Source organism: Trachymyrmex cornetzi, unplaced genomic scaffold, assembly GCF_001594075.2.
Source record: "Trachymyrmex cornetzi isolate Tcor2-1 unplaced genomic scaffold, Tcor1.1 scaffold422, whole genome shotgun sequence".
Taxonomy (NCBI): Eukaryota; Metazoa; Arthropoda; class Insecta; order Hymenoptera; family Formicidae; genus Trachymyrmex; species Trachymyrmex cornetzi.
Genome location: NW_017298983.1, coordinates 1,295,438 through 1,313,297, shown reverse-complemented (window position 1 = coordinate 1,313,297; position 17,860 = coordinate 1,295,438). Strand labels below are relative to the sequence as shown.

General features: G+C 37.7%; 3 protein-coding genes across 4 annotated transcripts in view; 2 read left to right on the top strand and 1 right to left on the bottom strand.

Annotated features, from left to right (window-relative positions):
- Positions 1 to 253: 253 nt before the first annotated feature.
- Positions 254 to 2,400, top strand: TTLL12 (Tubulin tyrosine ligase-like 12). The gene is made up of 3 exons (XM_018512678.1): positions 254 to 278; positions 532 to 769; positions 860 to 2,400. The coding sequence occupies exons 2-3, from the start codon at positions 550 to 552 to the stop codon at positions 2,398 to 2,400; spliced, it is 1,761 nt and encodes a 586-aa protein (XP_018368180.1). The 5' UTR covers positions 254 to 278; positions 532 to 549.
- Positions 2,401 to 5,184: 2,784 nt separating this feature from the next.
- On the top strand, positions 5,185 to 9,309 carry LOC108764438 (zinc finger protein 16). 2 transcript variants are annotated; one of them, XM_018512699.1, is made up of 7 exons: positions 5,185 to 5,403; positions 5,675 to 6,236; positions 6,359 to 7,296; positions 7,391 to 7,616; positions 7,745 to 8,368; positions 8,738 to 9,038; positions 9,211 to 9,309. In XM_018512699.1, the coding sequence occupies exons 1-6, from the start codon at positions 5,309 to 5,311 to the stop codon at positions 8,747 to 8,749; spliced, it is 2,457 nt and encodes an 818-aa protein (XP_018368201.1). In that variant the 5' UTR covers positions 5,185 to 5,308; the 3' UTR covers positions 8,750 to 9,038; positions 9,211 to 9,309. The 2 variants fall into 2 exon arrangements, with proteins under 2 accessions (XP_018368201.1, XP_018368200.1); XM_018512698.1 differs by having other exon boundaries at positions 7,745 to 8,626.
- An 8,157-nt stretch (positions 9,310 to 17,466) lies between these two features.
- tara (SERTA domain-containing protein 2 taranis) overlaps positions 17,467 to 17,860 on the bottom strand; it is a 51,380-nt gene continuing 50,986 nt past the window's right edge. Inside the window, exon 4 of the mRNA XM_018512700.1 lies at positions 17,467 to 17,860. This exon is cut by the window's right edge and continues 2 nt beyond it. Coding sequence (XP_018368202.1) covers positions 17,770 to 17,860 — 91 coding nt within the window. The 3' untranslated portion in view covers positions 17,467 to 17,769.

Sequence of the window (17,860 nt, the reverse complement as noted above, 5' to 3'; positions counted from 1 at the left end):
TTATGCCTCATGTGTTATGCGTTATGCAAGAGTCTGTGCTCCCCGCTTTATTATTCCATGTGTATATGTTCTAAGGGCAGCAGCCATTTCTATCTCTTTCCATTCCATGGTGTAATGGGAGAGAGAATGAGAGGGAGAGAGATTGGCCGTCTGAGCTGTCTCCCACGGTCCCTCTCTCTCATTATTGTCGACCACATTTGATATACTACTAGATACGGATCGCGCAGTCCATTCTCTGTCTTTGGAACTTCGGAACTCTGCAGGGGTGCAGGGGAAGCGTGAGTTAGTTAACCTATAATAATCCAAAATGTATCTTTGCAAGTTTTGTACTGTTATTTGAAGTAATGTAAATATTTATTGAATTTCTTTTAACATTTTGATAATTTATATTATTTTTACCCTGGTTTTTTTGTCAATATTTCACGTTTATCAATTTCAAAAAACATAGAAATATTCTTTCTCGGCAATATGTATTTAACAAATGTTTGTTGTTTTTATATTGAATAAATAGTTGCTAAATATTTGTTTTAGACTTATTTATGTTTTGCAATGGATGGTGTGGACTTATTTAATGTGTTTCTTGCAACACATAAAGTACAACTTCAATCTTATGGTATCCCACATTTATTTTGGAAAGTTTTATATAAGAAATTAACAGATCAGATTTATGATGCTGGTCTTGTCTTCCAATTGACAAAACTAGAATACGAAAATGGAGAAAAGCATGTTACAGAACCAATATGGAAATTAATTGTATCTGCAGAGAATGGTATTTCTGTTCAAGATTCTAATAATATTTATCTTATTGATCATGCATGGACATATGATGTCAGTAGTGTTCAACAGAATTTAATTCAAGTTCCTGGCTTACTTGATCGAATGTGCATTCTCATGGGAGTAAATACAGAGCTGGATGAGCAGAAAAAAGTCGAGGATGTTACAAACGAAATGTGGCGTTACAATCAATCATATTCGGTGAACTATGGAGAGATAGAAGATAGAATGCCAATATGGTGCATTATGGACGAGGTTGGTTCAGCGATAAATCACAGTGATGATCCAAATTTTAGAGCAGTCCCTTTTTTGTATTTGCCAGAAGGTGTAATTTATACGCTTCTATTTCCTATAAGAGATGTTACTGCAGGTGATGAAGTCACAAGAGATTTTGTGGAAGGTCAAACGAAGGATCCTGAAAAAAGACGCGCGCTATTATTGCCTTGGGTCCACAGTACTTTTGAAGATGAAAGTTTTGAACAGAATGAACCAGATGCAGATTATTTTTTAGCAGGTTATGTTCCTGAAAGCTTGCCGGAGAAATTGGACGTAATCAAGACAGATAACAGCAGAAAATTAAAGATTTTTTCACAATACAGTTATGTGAATAATTACTTGACAGATCCAGCATTTGAAATTACCGACAACGAAGAAGAGGCAGACATATTATGGTTTGTGTCTCACTATAAAACTTACAAGGAATTAAATGTTTCTTCGTCTCACGTTTTTGTAAATCAATTTCCATATGAGAATGTTTTGACGACAAAAGATCTTTTATCGATTGTATGTAGAAGAAAGGCAATTGACAAATTGTATGACTTGGATACTCTAGAAACTTATCCAGCATGGTTACCGACGACATATAATCTAAGCACGGAATTGGTACAATTTGTTGCTTATTTCATGCAACGAGCAAATAAGGATTTGGATAATCATTGGATTTGCAAACCATGGAACTTGGCAAGAGGTTTAGATACTCATATCACGAATAATCTCTATTATATTTTACGGCTGCCTTGCACAGGCCCAAAAATTGTGCAGAAGTACATCGAACGACCAGTTTTATATAATAGATCGGATATTAATCAAGTAAAATTCGACGTGAGATACGTTGTATTACTTAAATCTGTAAAGCCGCTACGTGCGTATGCTTATGCAAACTTCTTCTTGCGTTTTGCGAATCAACCGTTCGCACTGAACAATTTTAATGCTTATGAGCAACATTTCACCGTGATGAATTATACCAAGGAGAATTCACTGTTCCATGAGAAATGTGCCGATTTCATCGTAGAATGGGAAAATCAGTATCCCGATTATCCCTGGAAAACTTATGTCGAGCCAAAGATTCTTTCCGTTTTAAGACAGACCTTTGAAGCTGCAGTCGCGCAGCCGCCTCCAAAAGGAATAGCCGAAAGTCCGCAAAGCAGAGCCGTGTACGCTGCCGATATGATGTTGGAATGGAGAAACTGCGAAATGCAACCCAAGCTGTTGGAAATAAATTTTACGCCCGATTGCCAGCGTGCGTGCGAATATTATCCGGACTTCTACAATGACATTTTTAAATGCTTGTTCCTAGATATCGACAATCCAAAAGTTTTTCATGCATTAGATTCAACCAGCGAGTAATATCAGATTGTTTGTATAATTTAAATAATAATTTTATTATTATTGTATGTGTATATATATTTTTATTTAAATAGCAAACGATTATGCGTTTTGAATAATTTAATTATAGTATATAGTCACAAATACCAACAAATAAAAATCTAAGTTATACAACATTTAAGAAGCGCTCTTGAAATATATTTTTGTTTGTTGTGTGTGTGTGTGTGTGTGTGTGTGCGCGCGCGCGCGCACACACACATTTGTAGATATATAGATTGTTAGTATATTTGTTAATAGATTATAGCTAAATTATTTAAAACACGTGATCGTTTGCTACTTAAATGAATTCATATTCATGAGCGATGGAAATATATGTGATCATTGAACAGTTCGTATTTCGAACTCATATTAATGTCAGACCTATATGAATCGTGTCTATTTCACTTTCTATATTTACATAGATTTCTAATTTAGCATTAATTACATTTACATTATCAGCTGAATTACATTACAAAATTAATTATATTTGTGAGTTACGTTTCCAGGCAGTTTATGACTTTGCATTATCTTTTATTCATTAAAATTAATTAGCATAAAGAATCCATATAGATTTAAGGCGCAGGTACAATAGAATTCATAACCGTAAGTCCGGATCTACAATAGGGTTTTAAGCCTTAAATCATAAGAAATGGGCGAATCACAGTCGCTTATTCTTCTCGGATTCGACTGTAATTGGTCAATTTCTTACGGCTTAAGGCTTAAAACACCTATTATAGATCCGGGGTAACCACTAACGTGTAAGAAATCCATCCCGTATAGTCTACAATGGCTGTAATCGTAACGTAACGTAACGTTAATTTAACAAATCGTAAACGAGTCATTTTTAACCTGCTTCGTAGTATTTGTGTTTTAATAACTAAATCAAAAGTTCAATTTTATATAATGGATGTTAAGCGAATTAGAAATTTAGCTCTTTTGGCTTATAATTTGGTTGCAATAATGCTACAATTATTGCGGAAAAAGAGGAAAACGATTCGAAAAAGAAAATATTGGGTTCGGCCAATGCTGTTGGAGCGTAAACAAAAGGTCATTTTTATACTCTCTTTTAATTCCTTAAAAATAATGACTACGAGCAATTTTTTAAGTTAATCCGAATAACTGCTATAAATTCCGCGTTTTAACACGATTTTTATAGTCAGGACGGCTTTTATCATATAAAAGTGACTACACTTCTCAACCAAATCGATTAAATCCGATCCGATTCATAAAGCCCATTCTACAATTGCGTAAGTGTAGTTGTAAATAGTTGAGTTGTAAGAATTGATCAATCACTGTCAAATACAAGAATAATATTCAACTGTGATTGGTCAATTCTTAAGCCCATTCTACAATTGCGTAAGCGTAGTTGTAAGAATTGACTAATCACAGTCAAATATTTTTCTCATGTTTGATTATGATTGGTTAATTCTTACAACTATAACCACTTACAACTACGCTTACGCAATTGTAGAATGGGCTTTACAACTACAATCACTTACAACTACGCTTACGTAATTGTAGAATAGGCTTAAAGCATTATTGCAATTTATTCGCTCTGCAGAAAATAGAACTCGGTTCTTCGCTCACAGTCTCTAACCCAACTTTTGTTAACGTAATCGTCAAGGGTCCTCTACATAGAAGTCGTAGATGGTCGTGGTGTCTTAAGTCGTAGAAAATTGACCAATTCCAATCGAGTATTCTCCTTATATTTGATTGTGATTGGTTGGTTTCCCACGACTTAAGACTCCACGACGGGGTGATCCCGATTGACCACGACTCGATTAAACACCACCAATCACAGCGACCGGTGCTTAGGAGCTTTGTAGTCTCAAGCGCTGTGAGTGGCTCGTGTCCAATTGAGCCGTGTCCAACTGGGTGCCACCCCTCCACGACCATCTACGACTTCTATGTAGAGAACCCTTAAGAGTTTAAAAAATTGAACTCTCAAGGCCATGGCACATAAAAAAAATTAAGACGTAAGACTTAAGCAGTAAGCGAATCGACCAATCACAACAGAGACCGTAAGACCATACGTAAGCAATAACGAATCCAACATGGTTTCGTTACTGCTTAAGTCTTACGTCTTAATTTTTTTTATGTGCCATGGCCTTTAAGCCCATTCTACAATTGCGTAAGTGTAGTTGTAAATAGTGTAGTTGTAAGAACTGATCAATCACTGTCGAATACAAGAAGAATATTCAACTGTGATTGGTCAATTCTTTCAACTACAATCACTTAGGCCCTGCGCACAATAGAAGGAATAAGGAATTAGAAATAAAGATTAAATGATTTTAACCTATCAGAAATCGGATACATCGGAATACACGGTTTTTGATAGGTTGAAATCGTTTATTCTTTATTCCTAATTTCTAATTCCTTCTATTGTGCGCAGGGCCTTACAACTACGCTTACGTAATTGTAGAATAGGCATTACGGAGGCGCTTCTACGATGATCTACAGATTTCTTAAGGCCATTCTACATTGGTCGTATCGTAGTGTCGGAAGCGTCGTAAGCATCATACGATTTTAAAATTGAAGTATCGGATTGGTTTGGATTGGCTCAAGCAACAAACTTATGACTTGCGACGTTTACGATACGACCAATGTAGAATGGCCTTTATGGTTACGTTATGGTTACGGATCCCTATTGTAGATGATCCTTTAATTGTAAGTTTAGACTGATATGTTCATATGTAATTTTAAAATAAAGCGCCATGAACGAATTAGTTCGTGGAACGTGAATGGATTGGCGTAGCAGTCGCGGCTTCTTTACAAACATATTTTCGTTTCTCGATTATTTTACCTCCGAATTGTAGAAACTTTCCATGGGAAAGAGCTTTGAAGGCAATAAACTTGTTTTTCTACTTGCAGTTAGAAATAATCATCCAAGATGAGAATTGTTTGCGCTGCGTTAAATTGCAAATATTCTTCAGAAAACGAGGATTCCTCGAGTGTCACTTTTATCAATTTTCCCAACAATGACACGTAAGTGTAATACTTTTTCCGATTAATTATTTTTGATGCTTAGATAATTATTAAATTCATTTTGCTTATTAAATCATTGCTCGAAAACTACAACTATAAGGCTAATTCTACAATGTGCTTTTTGTTTCCGGTTTCTTGCTATTTGTATCTTGCCTTCTTGATCAAAAAGGCAAGAGACAAATAGCAAGAAAGAGGAAACAAAAAGCACATTGTAGAATTAGCCTTATACTCATTGTTTTATAATTTAAATCTTGACAATTAATTTTTATAGAGCTAAAGTATGGGCAGAATGTTGCGGCAGATCGGATTTAGCTACAAAATCAAATGCAGAATTGCATTTAAATTATTACATTTGTTCTCATCACATTGAAGATCGCTGTTATATAAGCAAAACTATTCCCATTGTTGTAGAAGAAGGGACCATTCCCACTTTATTTGGGACTGACTTGACTACTGATGATGAAGACTCAATAAATATGTTTCATAAGGCACAGCAACTCCAAGAAATAGATGACAATATGCCTTTAACATATTGCGATATGAATGTCGAAATAGACGAGTATCATAATATCTCTGTCAAACTTGCCAATTTCTGTCGAATCTGTGGAACATCCACTTTGGATGGAATAGATATCTTTGCAACCAAGGGCATAGAACTTAAATTAAAAGAAAGAATAAATTTACATATGCCTATCTCGATTGACATAAACGATTCATTACCACGGAAAGTATGTACTGATTGCTGTAATAAATTGGAAGTTACACATTCATTAGTTGTCTCATGTCTTAGAACTGACATGCGCTTAAAACAATTTCTAAATATTGACAGAGAGGTAAGAACTAGTATAACATTAGTTGATCATAATTTTAAATATTTTTGTAAGTTACATTTATTTATCAAAAATGTTTTTAAACTATATTTATTTATTATATTAATAAATATTTTATTTTACAGCCAGAATACGAAAATAAGTACAATGCATTGATTGACGAATGTTCCTTAGAGATAGTCCAAGAAATGTGTATGGATGATAATTTGCATCCTAATTCATTTACTATAAATAAAATGATAAACTCTGATGAAAGTTTACGAGAATTAGAAAATGGAGAATGTACTGAAATACAGAATAATAATTTTCAAAGCATTTCGAAAAATGTGCCGTTAGAACTAAATACTCTAATCCAAACTTGTAGAGAAGTTAACAGTAAAAATAATGCAAGTGAGACTATCACAGAAGAGATATTAAATTTGCAACAAGATAAGATTCAAAATGGAAGTCTTAGTGTTATATGTCTACAGTGTCAAACTTTCTGTGAAACACAGGAAATATTTGAAAATCATAAAATAGTTTGTAATAAGAAACAAGATATCTCTGAACATGTAGATATGTGTAAAACTGCAGAAAACGGAAATCAGCAACTTAATCGTAAAATAGAAAATTTCCAGACACGCAAAAAAACATTTGATGGTAAGCAAGTTACTGATACAAACAGCGGATCCGTGCATTGTACTGTTTGCAACCAAGCGTTTAAATGTCAGCAGGATTATGATAATCACAAACATCTTCATGAAAATTTTACTGAAATGAATAAAAGATGTGGTCATTGTGAAAAAGTGTATCGTAACAAAAAAAACTTGTTAATACATATTATGGAATCGCACGAGGGACGATTATTATTTAAGTGCTTTACATGCGATAAAACATATGAGAAGTGGTCTAGTTTAGATATTCACGAAGCTACTCACAGAGTAGATAAACCCTATCTTTGCGATCTGTGTGGAAAAAGTTTTAAGCATTCCAATAATTTAAGGGGCCATAAAAGAATTCATTTGGATGAAGCTATAAAGAAAAGACATGTGTGTGAGATCTGTGGCAATGCGTTTAGATCACGGTAATTGAAGAAATTTATACTCAAGATTATTCCAACTAAATTCAGAAAAACAGAGAGGATTACATTTTACGCAACTTGTTTCTTGTGTTTACAGATTTCATTTGCGAGAACATATGAATCAGCACGATGATAATAGACCCTATTGTTGTGAACAATGCGGCAAAGCTTTTTACAAAAGGATTCAATTGCGACAGCACAAATTATCACATGGCTCTAATAGGCATACATGTTCAATTTGCGATGCAACGTTTAATCGTAGAGGGAACATGATCGCACACATGAAACGGCATAATAACGATAATGGAGGATATAGATGTAGTGTAAGTATTTTATAAAAATTATGAATTATTACATATTGTTTGTCTTTATATATTGATATCACACAATTATATTCTCATCGAAAATTAATAATTGAAAACAATAGGAAAAATTGTGCATTTTATTATAGGTTTGTACCTACAAATGTAAATCTATGAGCGAATTAAAGATACACAGGAAAAACCATACCGAGGAGGAAATAGTGGACAGCATTAAGAAGAAATGTACCGATAAGGAGATATGGCGTTGTAACATTTGTAATAAAATATTCTCGAAGCGCGCCGTCTTGTTAAATCACGAGCGCGTACATGGAGACGATAAGTTTTATGAATGTGATGAATGCGGCAAGAAATTAGCAAGTAAAAGTTCGTTAATGTATCATAAGAAATCGAAGCATTTGAGAGAGAAGCCGCATATGTGTCATTATTGCGGAAATTCGTTCGTTTCGAGAGAGGCGCGGCTGATTCATGAAAGGATACATACCGGTGAACGCCCTTACATTTGCAAGGTGTGCAATACGCAGTACAGATGTTCCAGTAATCTTAGCCAGCACATGAAGATCCACACGGGTCTGAAGCCGCATAAGTGCCATTTTTGTGACAAAGGTTTTACGCGTAAAGGCGCGCTAACCATACACGAGAGAATCCACACGGGTGTTAAACCTTATTCTTGCGAGACCTGTGGTAAAAGCTTCTCACAGAAGAATGACATGTTAAGGCATGCCAAACGCACAACTGCAGATGGATGCAGCGCGGTTACTGTAACTAGATCTTTAAACAAAAATAAAAATATGTTAAAGCACACTGTGATGCACGAGCAAGACTCCTTAGTAATTTCGAATATCAATGCATGACACATTCTTCAAGTTTATGTTAACAATGTCTCTTCGGACATTAAATAATTTTAGTAGTAATGACGATAATTGTATGTATATAATATAATAGATGAAAGCATCAAAACGTATAAAGAGAGCAAATTAAAATCCATCTCTGTCAAGATATTATCGAAAAAGGTATAAAAAAAATTGTACTTGAAGACGCTAGTACTTTCCTATTCTTCTATATGCAATATCTATCTGCTAAATTATTTTTCTCATTTTAATTTTTTATCTCTTATATTACAGTTTCCTGATTAGTACAAGTTCTTCAAGAATGCAAGAAATTATCGAATTTTGACTGAAAATATTTATAAGAATGGAAGCTTTAAGTTACTAGCGAAGGAATGACAATATAGAGACATTCTAAGAATATAGATACAAGTCAGATAAGATTATTTTATACTGATAAAACAGTTTCTGTCTGGTTATACTACTCTTATTGGAGATATGCATTGTTGAAAGACTGATGTGCTTGCTATCCAGAAACAAAGAAATTTTATGTGATTGCAAGTGACAGAAATTGAATATGTTAATATTTTCTCGATATGTAAGTATAATAAAGAAATTGCCTTTCTTTTAATCTAAACAGTTCTTATCTAAAAGGTCAACATCTAAAATCGCATTTATATTTAAATTTAAATATATCTATTTTATCCCCTCTATGATGAAACTAAAATAAATATTTATTATATCCAATATGAAGTCTCTAAATTGTTCAGGTGTTCGAAAAGCTGCATATCAGGCTTCGTATAGATCATATCTGATTTATGATGATTTGATGGAGTCTGATGCTGGTATTTTCATAAAAAATATTGTAGTTTGCTAAAACGAATTGCATCGACATCTATAATAGAAAAAATGAAGATCGCTTTACAAGTCATGACTTAAACTTTATATAAACAATACTCAAACTGGCTTAGCAAGCAATCATCTGAAAGCGTTCATTTATATCTTGATAGCCTACCCGCATTGCTGAAAGATGAGGTGCAATAAAAGTCGTTGTTATATATAGAATAATACTCTTTATTGTTTTTGATAGTTGTTGTTTTTCATATCGTGCGCTGCAGTTTCTTTTTACTCAACTTTTGTCATTCAATATCCAGTTAAACGACTCCCCGTTTTACTGTCAGTTCTGCTGCTAATATATTTTGGTAGAACAGTACGTGATACAACTCCACGATTTTAGAACAAAGAGAAACGAAAGGAAATGGCGACACGCCCGATCACTCGCGAACACACGTGTGCCGTATTATTCGTCGACCGCATATAGGACTAGAGTAATTGCGATTTCTCTCCTGTGTAACATTTGTTCGCCGATTATATATTTTTTTCTTCTCAATTCCTAAATGATCGAGGAGCACACGTGCTTGTTTTGTGCGCAAGTAAAAACGTGGGCCCGATCGAGTCGCGTGCGATTTCGTCTTGCTCGCTCGAACGGCGACGACCGACGACCGGTGGTCTTTTTTTTTAAAATTCGTCGTATTCGTTATACAATAATTTTATATTTTTTCCCCCTTTACAGTTTCCTTTTTAGACGCAACGGCCTCGCAATGCCACGCTCTTCGTACGTTATGATCGAGTGATCGGTGCGTGGTCGTCGACGATACAGTTACGCATTTCTCAGAGTATAATCTCCGGCTCTGTTAAAACGCGCGTACCCGGCACGCGCGTTGCGAGCGCACGGCGTCAGGGTCGAATCAAGGCGGACGACTCGTAACAGTTCGTTCGAGAGCACGGAATAATTTTCAGCGATGTTTCCGCTCGATCGCTCGGTTAGTCGCGGGCTCGTATTCGTTCGCGAACGGAAGCGAAACGGCACCGAAGGTGCTGGGACAGCGGGAGAGAACGCTTCCGGGCTCTCGCCGTCCCGTCGCGACGACGCGCGACGGGCGCTAACGCACTTCCGGAAAGCGCTTGTAATCCGGATGATCCAAAAGTGCCGCTGTGCCGTGCGTTTGCTCAACGCGGCCGACGACACCGCCTCGACTCGCAACCGCCCCCTTTTTTCTTTCTTTTTTTACCCCATATTACTCTCTCATCTTCTTTAAATTAATTATCTCTGTCTCTCTTTCTCTGTAACCATCGTTCTTTGCGCTACTATTTACAATGTACAATCGTGCATCCTTCCTGCCCTAATTTCTTACGACAGCGTCGAGTCGCGCGCGCCTGATCGCTTTCCAATCGACGGCTTTCTCATCGTCCCTTTTTCACCTGGAACTTTTGCTTCTCGTTTACAACCTTCTGAAGGGACGAAGGAACAGAGTCGAGGGTGGTAAATCAGTTCGCATTTGACTCAAATTTTATATAGTACGCAAAGTAAATGATTCTCGATCAGACGTCATTGACATAATTATAATTTATGCTCAATATGTAACCATAAGCTCAATATGCATGTTGAGACGAATTACAAATTAATATGTGAATTATTTTCGTTAATTCTAAGAGAAATATGTTCTAGGTATGATACTTCCGTTAAACTTTATTTTAAAATAATCTTTGTTCGTAAAGTCAGTTCGAAAAAATTAGTCAGCATGATACGAAAAAAAAGAAAAATTTTTGATGAGTATTATTGAATAGCCACGAGTCGTATATTATAAGCGCGAATGAAAATAAATTTCGTCCGAATATCACCGCAACGAGGAGGAAGAATCGATCGTCGCGCGAGCTCGTCGCCGCCTCATATTATTTATCAAGATAAATATGTACATATATATGCATACAATAATAATAATAATCTTATACACATATACACGCACACGTACACGTATACGCATACATATATATATATATATATATACACTTTTTCTTTAATATATAATATATATCTTATTTATATATATATTTTCTCAATATTAAACTTATTATATCCTCTTTTTCATTTCGCTTAAACGTATCTTCGCGCACGTGCTATTTATACTATTTACAAACGCCTCCATCCGGCATCCCGTTAAAAAAAAAAGAGAAAAAAAAGGAAAAAGGTGAAAGGGAAGAACGGGAAGAAACGCGATAACCGTCAGAGTATCGTGTCGCACACACCGCTGTCACTTGTATGCACGTCGGCGTGCCGAGGACTCCGCGCCGCGGCCTTGCCGTCGCGCTTAACAGCCGTAACTTTCTCCCTTCGGCGGTTTTTAGGCACTTCACGAGATACGCGTGTCCGATCGCGAGCTACGCGTCAGCGTGTAATCGCGAAAAGAAAAACAAGCAAAGCTCCACGTACCGATGCCGGCAGCGCTCGCACATTCTCGCGCTTTCGCTTCTGCGTGGGAGCCGAAGCGACGCTGGACCATCTCGCGAGGATGTTCATCAGCGTCCGTTTAAAGGTCTCAAAGATTTTGCGCGTCTCTTGGACATTTGAGACGTCTGAAAATGTCCCACAATCAGACATTTTTTTTTTTTTTAAGTCGAAGGAACTCTCAGGCAAAAGCGAATTTCCATATTTTCTCCAAAGCTTATTCTACAATTGCGTAAGCACAGTTGTAAGTGACGTAGTCGTAAAAATTGCCCAATTACAGTCGAATATTTTCTTCATATTCGGCTGCATGAATTTTTACAACTACGACCATATAACTATACTCACAAATTAATTAATAGTAATTATAGAATAGGCTTAAGAAGTGACACTTGAGCGCAGATAATTTTTGTAGACTCGGAAATCGCGTGATAGAATTGATGAATCTTTTTATCAATTGTTATTCAATTACTACTTGCGATCGCGAGACGCTGCTGGTGAAGGTATCCAACATTAAGCCCATTCTACAATTGCGTAAGCGTAATTGGAAATGGTTGTAAAAATTGATGAATCACAGTCGCGTATTCTCAAATTCGACTGTGATTGGTCAATTCTTACTACTACGCTTACGTAATTGTATAACGAACTTTACTTTTTTAGAAATATGCTTTACGAACATTTACGCCTCCGGACAAACGGAAGATACATAAGTAACTTCTTCGATCGAGATATATTGAACAACTTATATTTGCTCGATATTGATTTGTGATTTAATTATACCCTGGTAGAAAAATTTCGCTGAAATTATTTCACATTTTGAGACACTTCGGCGAAATTTCAGCATTTTAGAAAAATTTCAGTTTAACTTCAGCAATTTTTAGCTGAAAAATTCATTTTTAGCAAAATCTCAGAAAAATCTCAGCAGAAATTTCAGTCCAGTTTCAGCGATTTTTCAAATGTTCACTGAAAAATTCACTTTCAGTAAATTTTCAGCAAATTTTCAGCAATTTCACTGAAATGTTTCAAAACATGGAATCATTTCAGCAAAATTTTTTCACCAGGGTAATAAGTGATTATTAATATTAAATTATTTTACTCAATCTCTCTCGAAGAAGAGAAGGAAGGATTTGATTAACGGAAACGTATGCGATTTAAGACATGCGCGTACGATTCTCGGCTTCCAGTAACTTCGCTCGGAATTAACAATATCGTGGAAGAACAACGTAGCTGCTCCACCGAAAAACAGTGAGTGAAATGAAATCAGTTAAATTATATCATTCACCGTTTTACGAAAATCGGCGATTTACAGTGACTTATGGCGACAGCATACTAATCATATTTAAAATTACAATCATAATTGTAACTGTAATGGCATGTGAGAAAAATGAATTTCTAGAAAAGAATATTGCTACATTATCTTGTTTTCCCGCGGAGCAGTCAAACGCATACCGAATCCTTCCTTCAGCGTATAATAACTGGAGGGCGAATCGAATTAGAAACAAGAAAACTCTCCTGTCAATTCGTCTTCCGTTCGTCTCGATTCAGTCAGCGGGATGTCCCGGAGTTACGAACGTTCGAAAATTGAGTATTTTCCTAATTTCGGGCTAGACATTAAAGATTTAGATTTCCGTTTTATCGATTCGAATTACAATTCGGCGGATACAAGTTTCGTGAAACGCTAACGGCGAAAGATAGCCGGATGATCGCCAATGACAGCTTAGGATACTTAAGATCTAAGACGAACTCTCTCTTTCTCTCTCTCTCTCTCTGTCGGAAAGGAGCTACTCTCCCGTCTAATCACACTGCTCTTTCCCTGAGAGGTGCGAGACCTTGCATCTGCATGGCTTGCGATTCCGTTCACCCGCCGTTACTAACGTTCGACGCCCAACGCGCATACAACGCATACGCAAAGGACCCGTGTGTGACACTCACGCGCGGTTAGACGCATGGGTTTGTACGTACGTTCTTTCCCTAAATTCCCCGCAGCTTGTTAAAAGTAATATTGCTCGTCGTTTCCGCGGAGAAATCGCGCGAAGAAAGGGATGGGGGAACATTATCATCGGACAAGGACGGTTCGGTGGAAAGGAGACGGAAAGGGTTTGCGGAAGAGGGAAGATGCGCGTTTGACAGAAGGTGTGCCAATCGTATGTGTGCTATAGTACAAAGTAGAAAATGGAACTCGAGGAAGGATCTTCGAAGGATAGTCGACACGCAGGGTGGGACGAAAGGTGTGAAGGGTCTCTTCTTTCTCGACGATTCGCGTTTATGCTTAAGAGCTTAGACTTAGTATAAGTAACGTATATTATATGTATATATATATGTACAAGTACCTAGCATACCTCGCGTATATCTTTGTGTACGTATAGATGTGCTGTGGTGTGTATGTGTGTTTGTGTCGTGTATCATATGAGAGAGAACATCATTATATATAATTACAATTTAAATCAACTCTATATCGCGATAATCACATCACCCCTTTTTACACACATACGCACACTCCTTGTTCTCCCTTTTCTCTCGCACTCCCGCTTACTCACATTCACCCTCGCGTTTAAGTAATCAGTCGAGTCGATAAGTTACTATTATTACTCTCTTTCGTAACGTTAGACTTTCTTAAATCGTTTAGCTTTTAAGTATAGCTGCTCTTCAATGGATTCGTGGACGTTGAGGGCGAGATCGCGCACGGATTTACGCGAGAAGATGCGTCCGGGGTCGAGCGGGCTTTTAATTTTATATTTATATATATGTATATATGTACATATGATACATTTATGGGAGATCAGTGGCGCGCAGTGGCCACCGTGCGACGATCCGAAGGGGAGAACGTTATCCCGATCTCTAAAATGCAGGTACATTTGTCGACGTCGTATGTCGAGACACAAGATATCCACACGAAGGCGTCGGCGTCTCGCGTTAATCTCCTTGGGACGCGTCACCTATCTCTTACACACATATACACACGTGCGATACACATACATACAAACATACGCGATGCTCGACGTGGCCTGTTGCACCCCATTCGTAATTACCTCCCTTCATGATTTTTCAATAATTTTCTCTTTTCGATATTACAGGAATATGAAGGGAGATTTCTGACATCTTTAAAAGAATGTAATTTTTTAAATCTCGTTATAATTAACTACAGTAAATTTCATTAGACTTAAAAATTTCATTTTTTATTTTTAGTACTCATTTTATATCTCGTTTCTCTCTTCTACTTGCAACAATTTTAGCGTATAAGTTCTCATATTCTCTCTTTCTTTCTTTTTTTTTTTGTAAGATGTTCTTAATTTTTTAATATTTTTGTATTTATTTATTCATGGCAAGTTTCATGGTCACTCTAATAAAATAATTAATGCGAAGTTCGCATTTAAAATCGAGTTATACCGGCCCACGTCATGCATTTTAGGGTTAATCCGTTGCGTTGAAGCTTAATGGACTTTGAAAACCTAATGGACTACTTTGCATGCTTAATTTTCACATTTCAACTTGCGATTAGACTTTGTGATTGAGACAATCACGACATATATTTCCCTGCTGAATCGCGATGAAAAAAATGCTGAAAGAATTCTAAATAAATATTACTATTCGTTGAAAAAATAATCAGTGCACAGATTGCCATTATTAATCAGTGAGCGTCCACGTTAAAAAACACGTGTCGCTTTAAAATAAAAATAACAAATATATATCTTCATCTACACTTTACACATGTATGTAAAGTGTGTGTGTGTGCGCTTGTGCGCGTTTATATCCTATAGAGATATAGTGTAAAAATCAAAGTAGACAAAGATCATTCGTGAGATCTCGTAAAATCGCTATATGAAAATAACTTTTGTTCTGCTCGTAATGTTCTTAAACGGATGCACTCACTGATTAAACCGCATATTTTAAGCTCAAACACATCCCGCAGTTTCAACGCAAATGTTTCAAACCCTCTCACTCATTGTTCTTTTACTTCCTCGCAACATGTAAACAATTAATCGAGACCCAATTGCACCAACCCGATTCAACCTGTTCAATAATTTGCTGTACGTTCATAAATTACGACTTTATTTTTAATGCGATGAACGTTTCAGCTTATGTTAAGTCCCGTAATCGCATATGTCAATGTATCAGACAAAAATGATTGCTAGGTATTTCCATTTTAAGAGCATTATGTAGGATCCGATTAATTTTTTAATAGCTAGATTCAGGCCTTTTAATTAATAATCTCCCGACACACGAGATGAGACATGCTCGAACAAGCAGAATCTACTCTGGATCGGTGGTGCCGAAAGTATCTCAAGTTCGAGACGCCGACATCTCCGACTTACATCGTATCACGCTTACGACGGCAGGACACGCGTCACGACGACCCCGAGCGACGGACGCTACGAGCGATCCGTGCGTATTCGGTACGTCTTCGGCTTAATGTATGCCCGTGTCTATGTATCTCTGTATATATGTGTGTCGTGTGTCCAGAGGATAGAAGCACCAGGATGCAGCCGTCCTGTAGCACCGTACGACTTGCGTGCACTCACACCCGCACGTGTCTCCTCGTGTAATATAGGCCACGGCAGTCGTATGTAGGTATACTGTCTGTTTGTCTGTATGTGCGTTTGTATGGTTGTGTATATATTGTTGAACGCATGTGGATGCGTGTCCGTGTATATATGTATATGTATATGCGCGAGTAGCGTATCGTCGGTGATTATCATCGATTGTTCCTCCCAGAGACGCGGACCTCGACATCGCACGCCATTCCACGAAGAAAATCCCTCGGACGATCTGAGGCTGCGAACGAGAACGGCGAGGGAGCAGAAGGCTCCCTAGGCCGGAAGACTTCGATCGCAACGTTCTCGTTGGTTTTTCCAGCCTCGAAGAGGAAGCTTCTTCGCACTCGACGTAGCCAATCCAATTTTCTCTCTCTCTCTCTCTCTCTCTCTCTCTCTCTCTCTCCTTTCTCCTCTCTCCTCTCTCTTCTGTCCGTTCTCTCGAATCTCTCTGTACATTTTCTTGTACATCTTAATCACCTTCGGAGGATTCGCACGTGGATTCTCGAGCTTGCAAATGCAAGTGCAGAAACATTGTCTCAATCTTCTTAGGATCACTTTTATCGAATCATTATTATAAGCTGTTGAAGAGTTGATCATTATCGACAGTTTTCTCTCAAATCTTGAGTTACATTATCTCGAGGCGTGTGTAAATTACGCTTGCACCTGGCCTCGAAATTCCACGGCGGAGATGATACACGCGGGTCTCATGTACGCGGTAGCTTAATAAACGAAAGTTATCGTCCGAATATTTGTCAGGACACCAGATCATCGCGAATAGCAGCACCTGTCGACACGCGGACAGTAAAGGCTTTCTTTCCCTTATCCTCTCTTCTTCTCTCTTCCCGTTCTTAACTCGTTCGTTAAGCCCTCAGAGCGCTCTATTTTGTCTGCACCTGCGGATGCCGCGTGTCATGACGCGTCCGTCCCTCGGGGAGCAGAACGTTGGGAGACACGTTGATTAGCGATAGTAATAATAGTAATAGTAGTAATAGTATTAGAGTAAGAGTAGTAATATAGTATTACTAGCAATAGTAGTGATAGTAATAGAAGTAACAATAACGATAGTGGGGAGAGGGGGGGGAGGGTGGTAAATAGTTTCGGGAGGGATGGTAGAAGTAATGGTAACGGTAGGGTCGGTAATGGTAGCCGATAGTGATGGAGTAGGTGGTAAAAAAAGCGAAGGAAGAACAAAAGTGTCACAGAAGGTCTTGTATCGGTATCGATGTACGTGTCCATTTGTATGTATTAGTGTGTACACGTGTAATTGACGCGACAATAAATTAACGTGAAACAGAAAGTGAAGGCGGCTCCTCGAGAGTCGCCGGCCGGACGTCGAGCGCTCCAGAGGGTGGGCGAGAGATCCATATTCACCATCGCCTCTCGCCCGTGCGCCTTTTCAGAATCCACGAACTGCGGATCGCGAGCTGCGTTGGCTATCAGCGGACTTATTTGCCCTGCGGCGTTAGCGGATAGAAATCGATGAGATGACTCAACGACGTCAAAGTCGAGGGCTATGATCCTACACACATCAACGACTCGTGCGTACTACTGCTGCTACCAACGTTGCTGACGCCGGCGCTTCCAATGACATTGCTATTACCG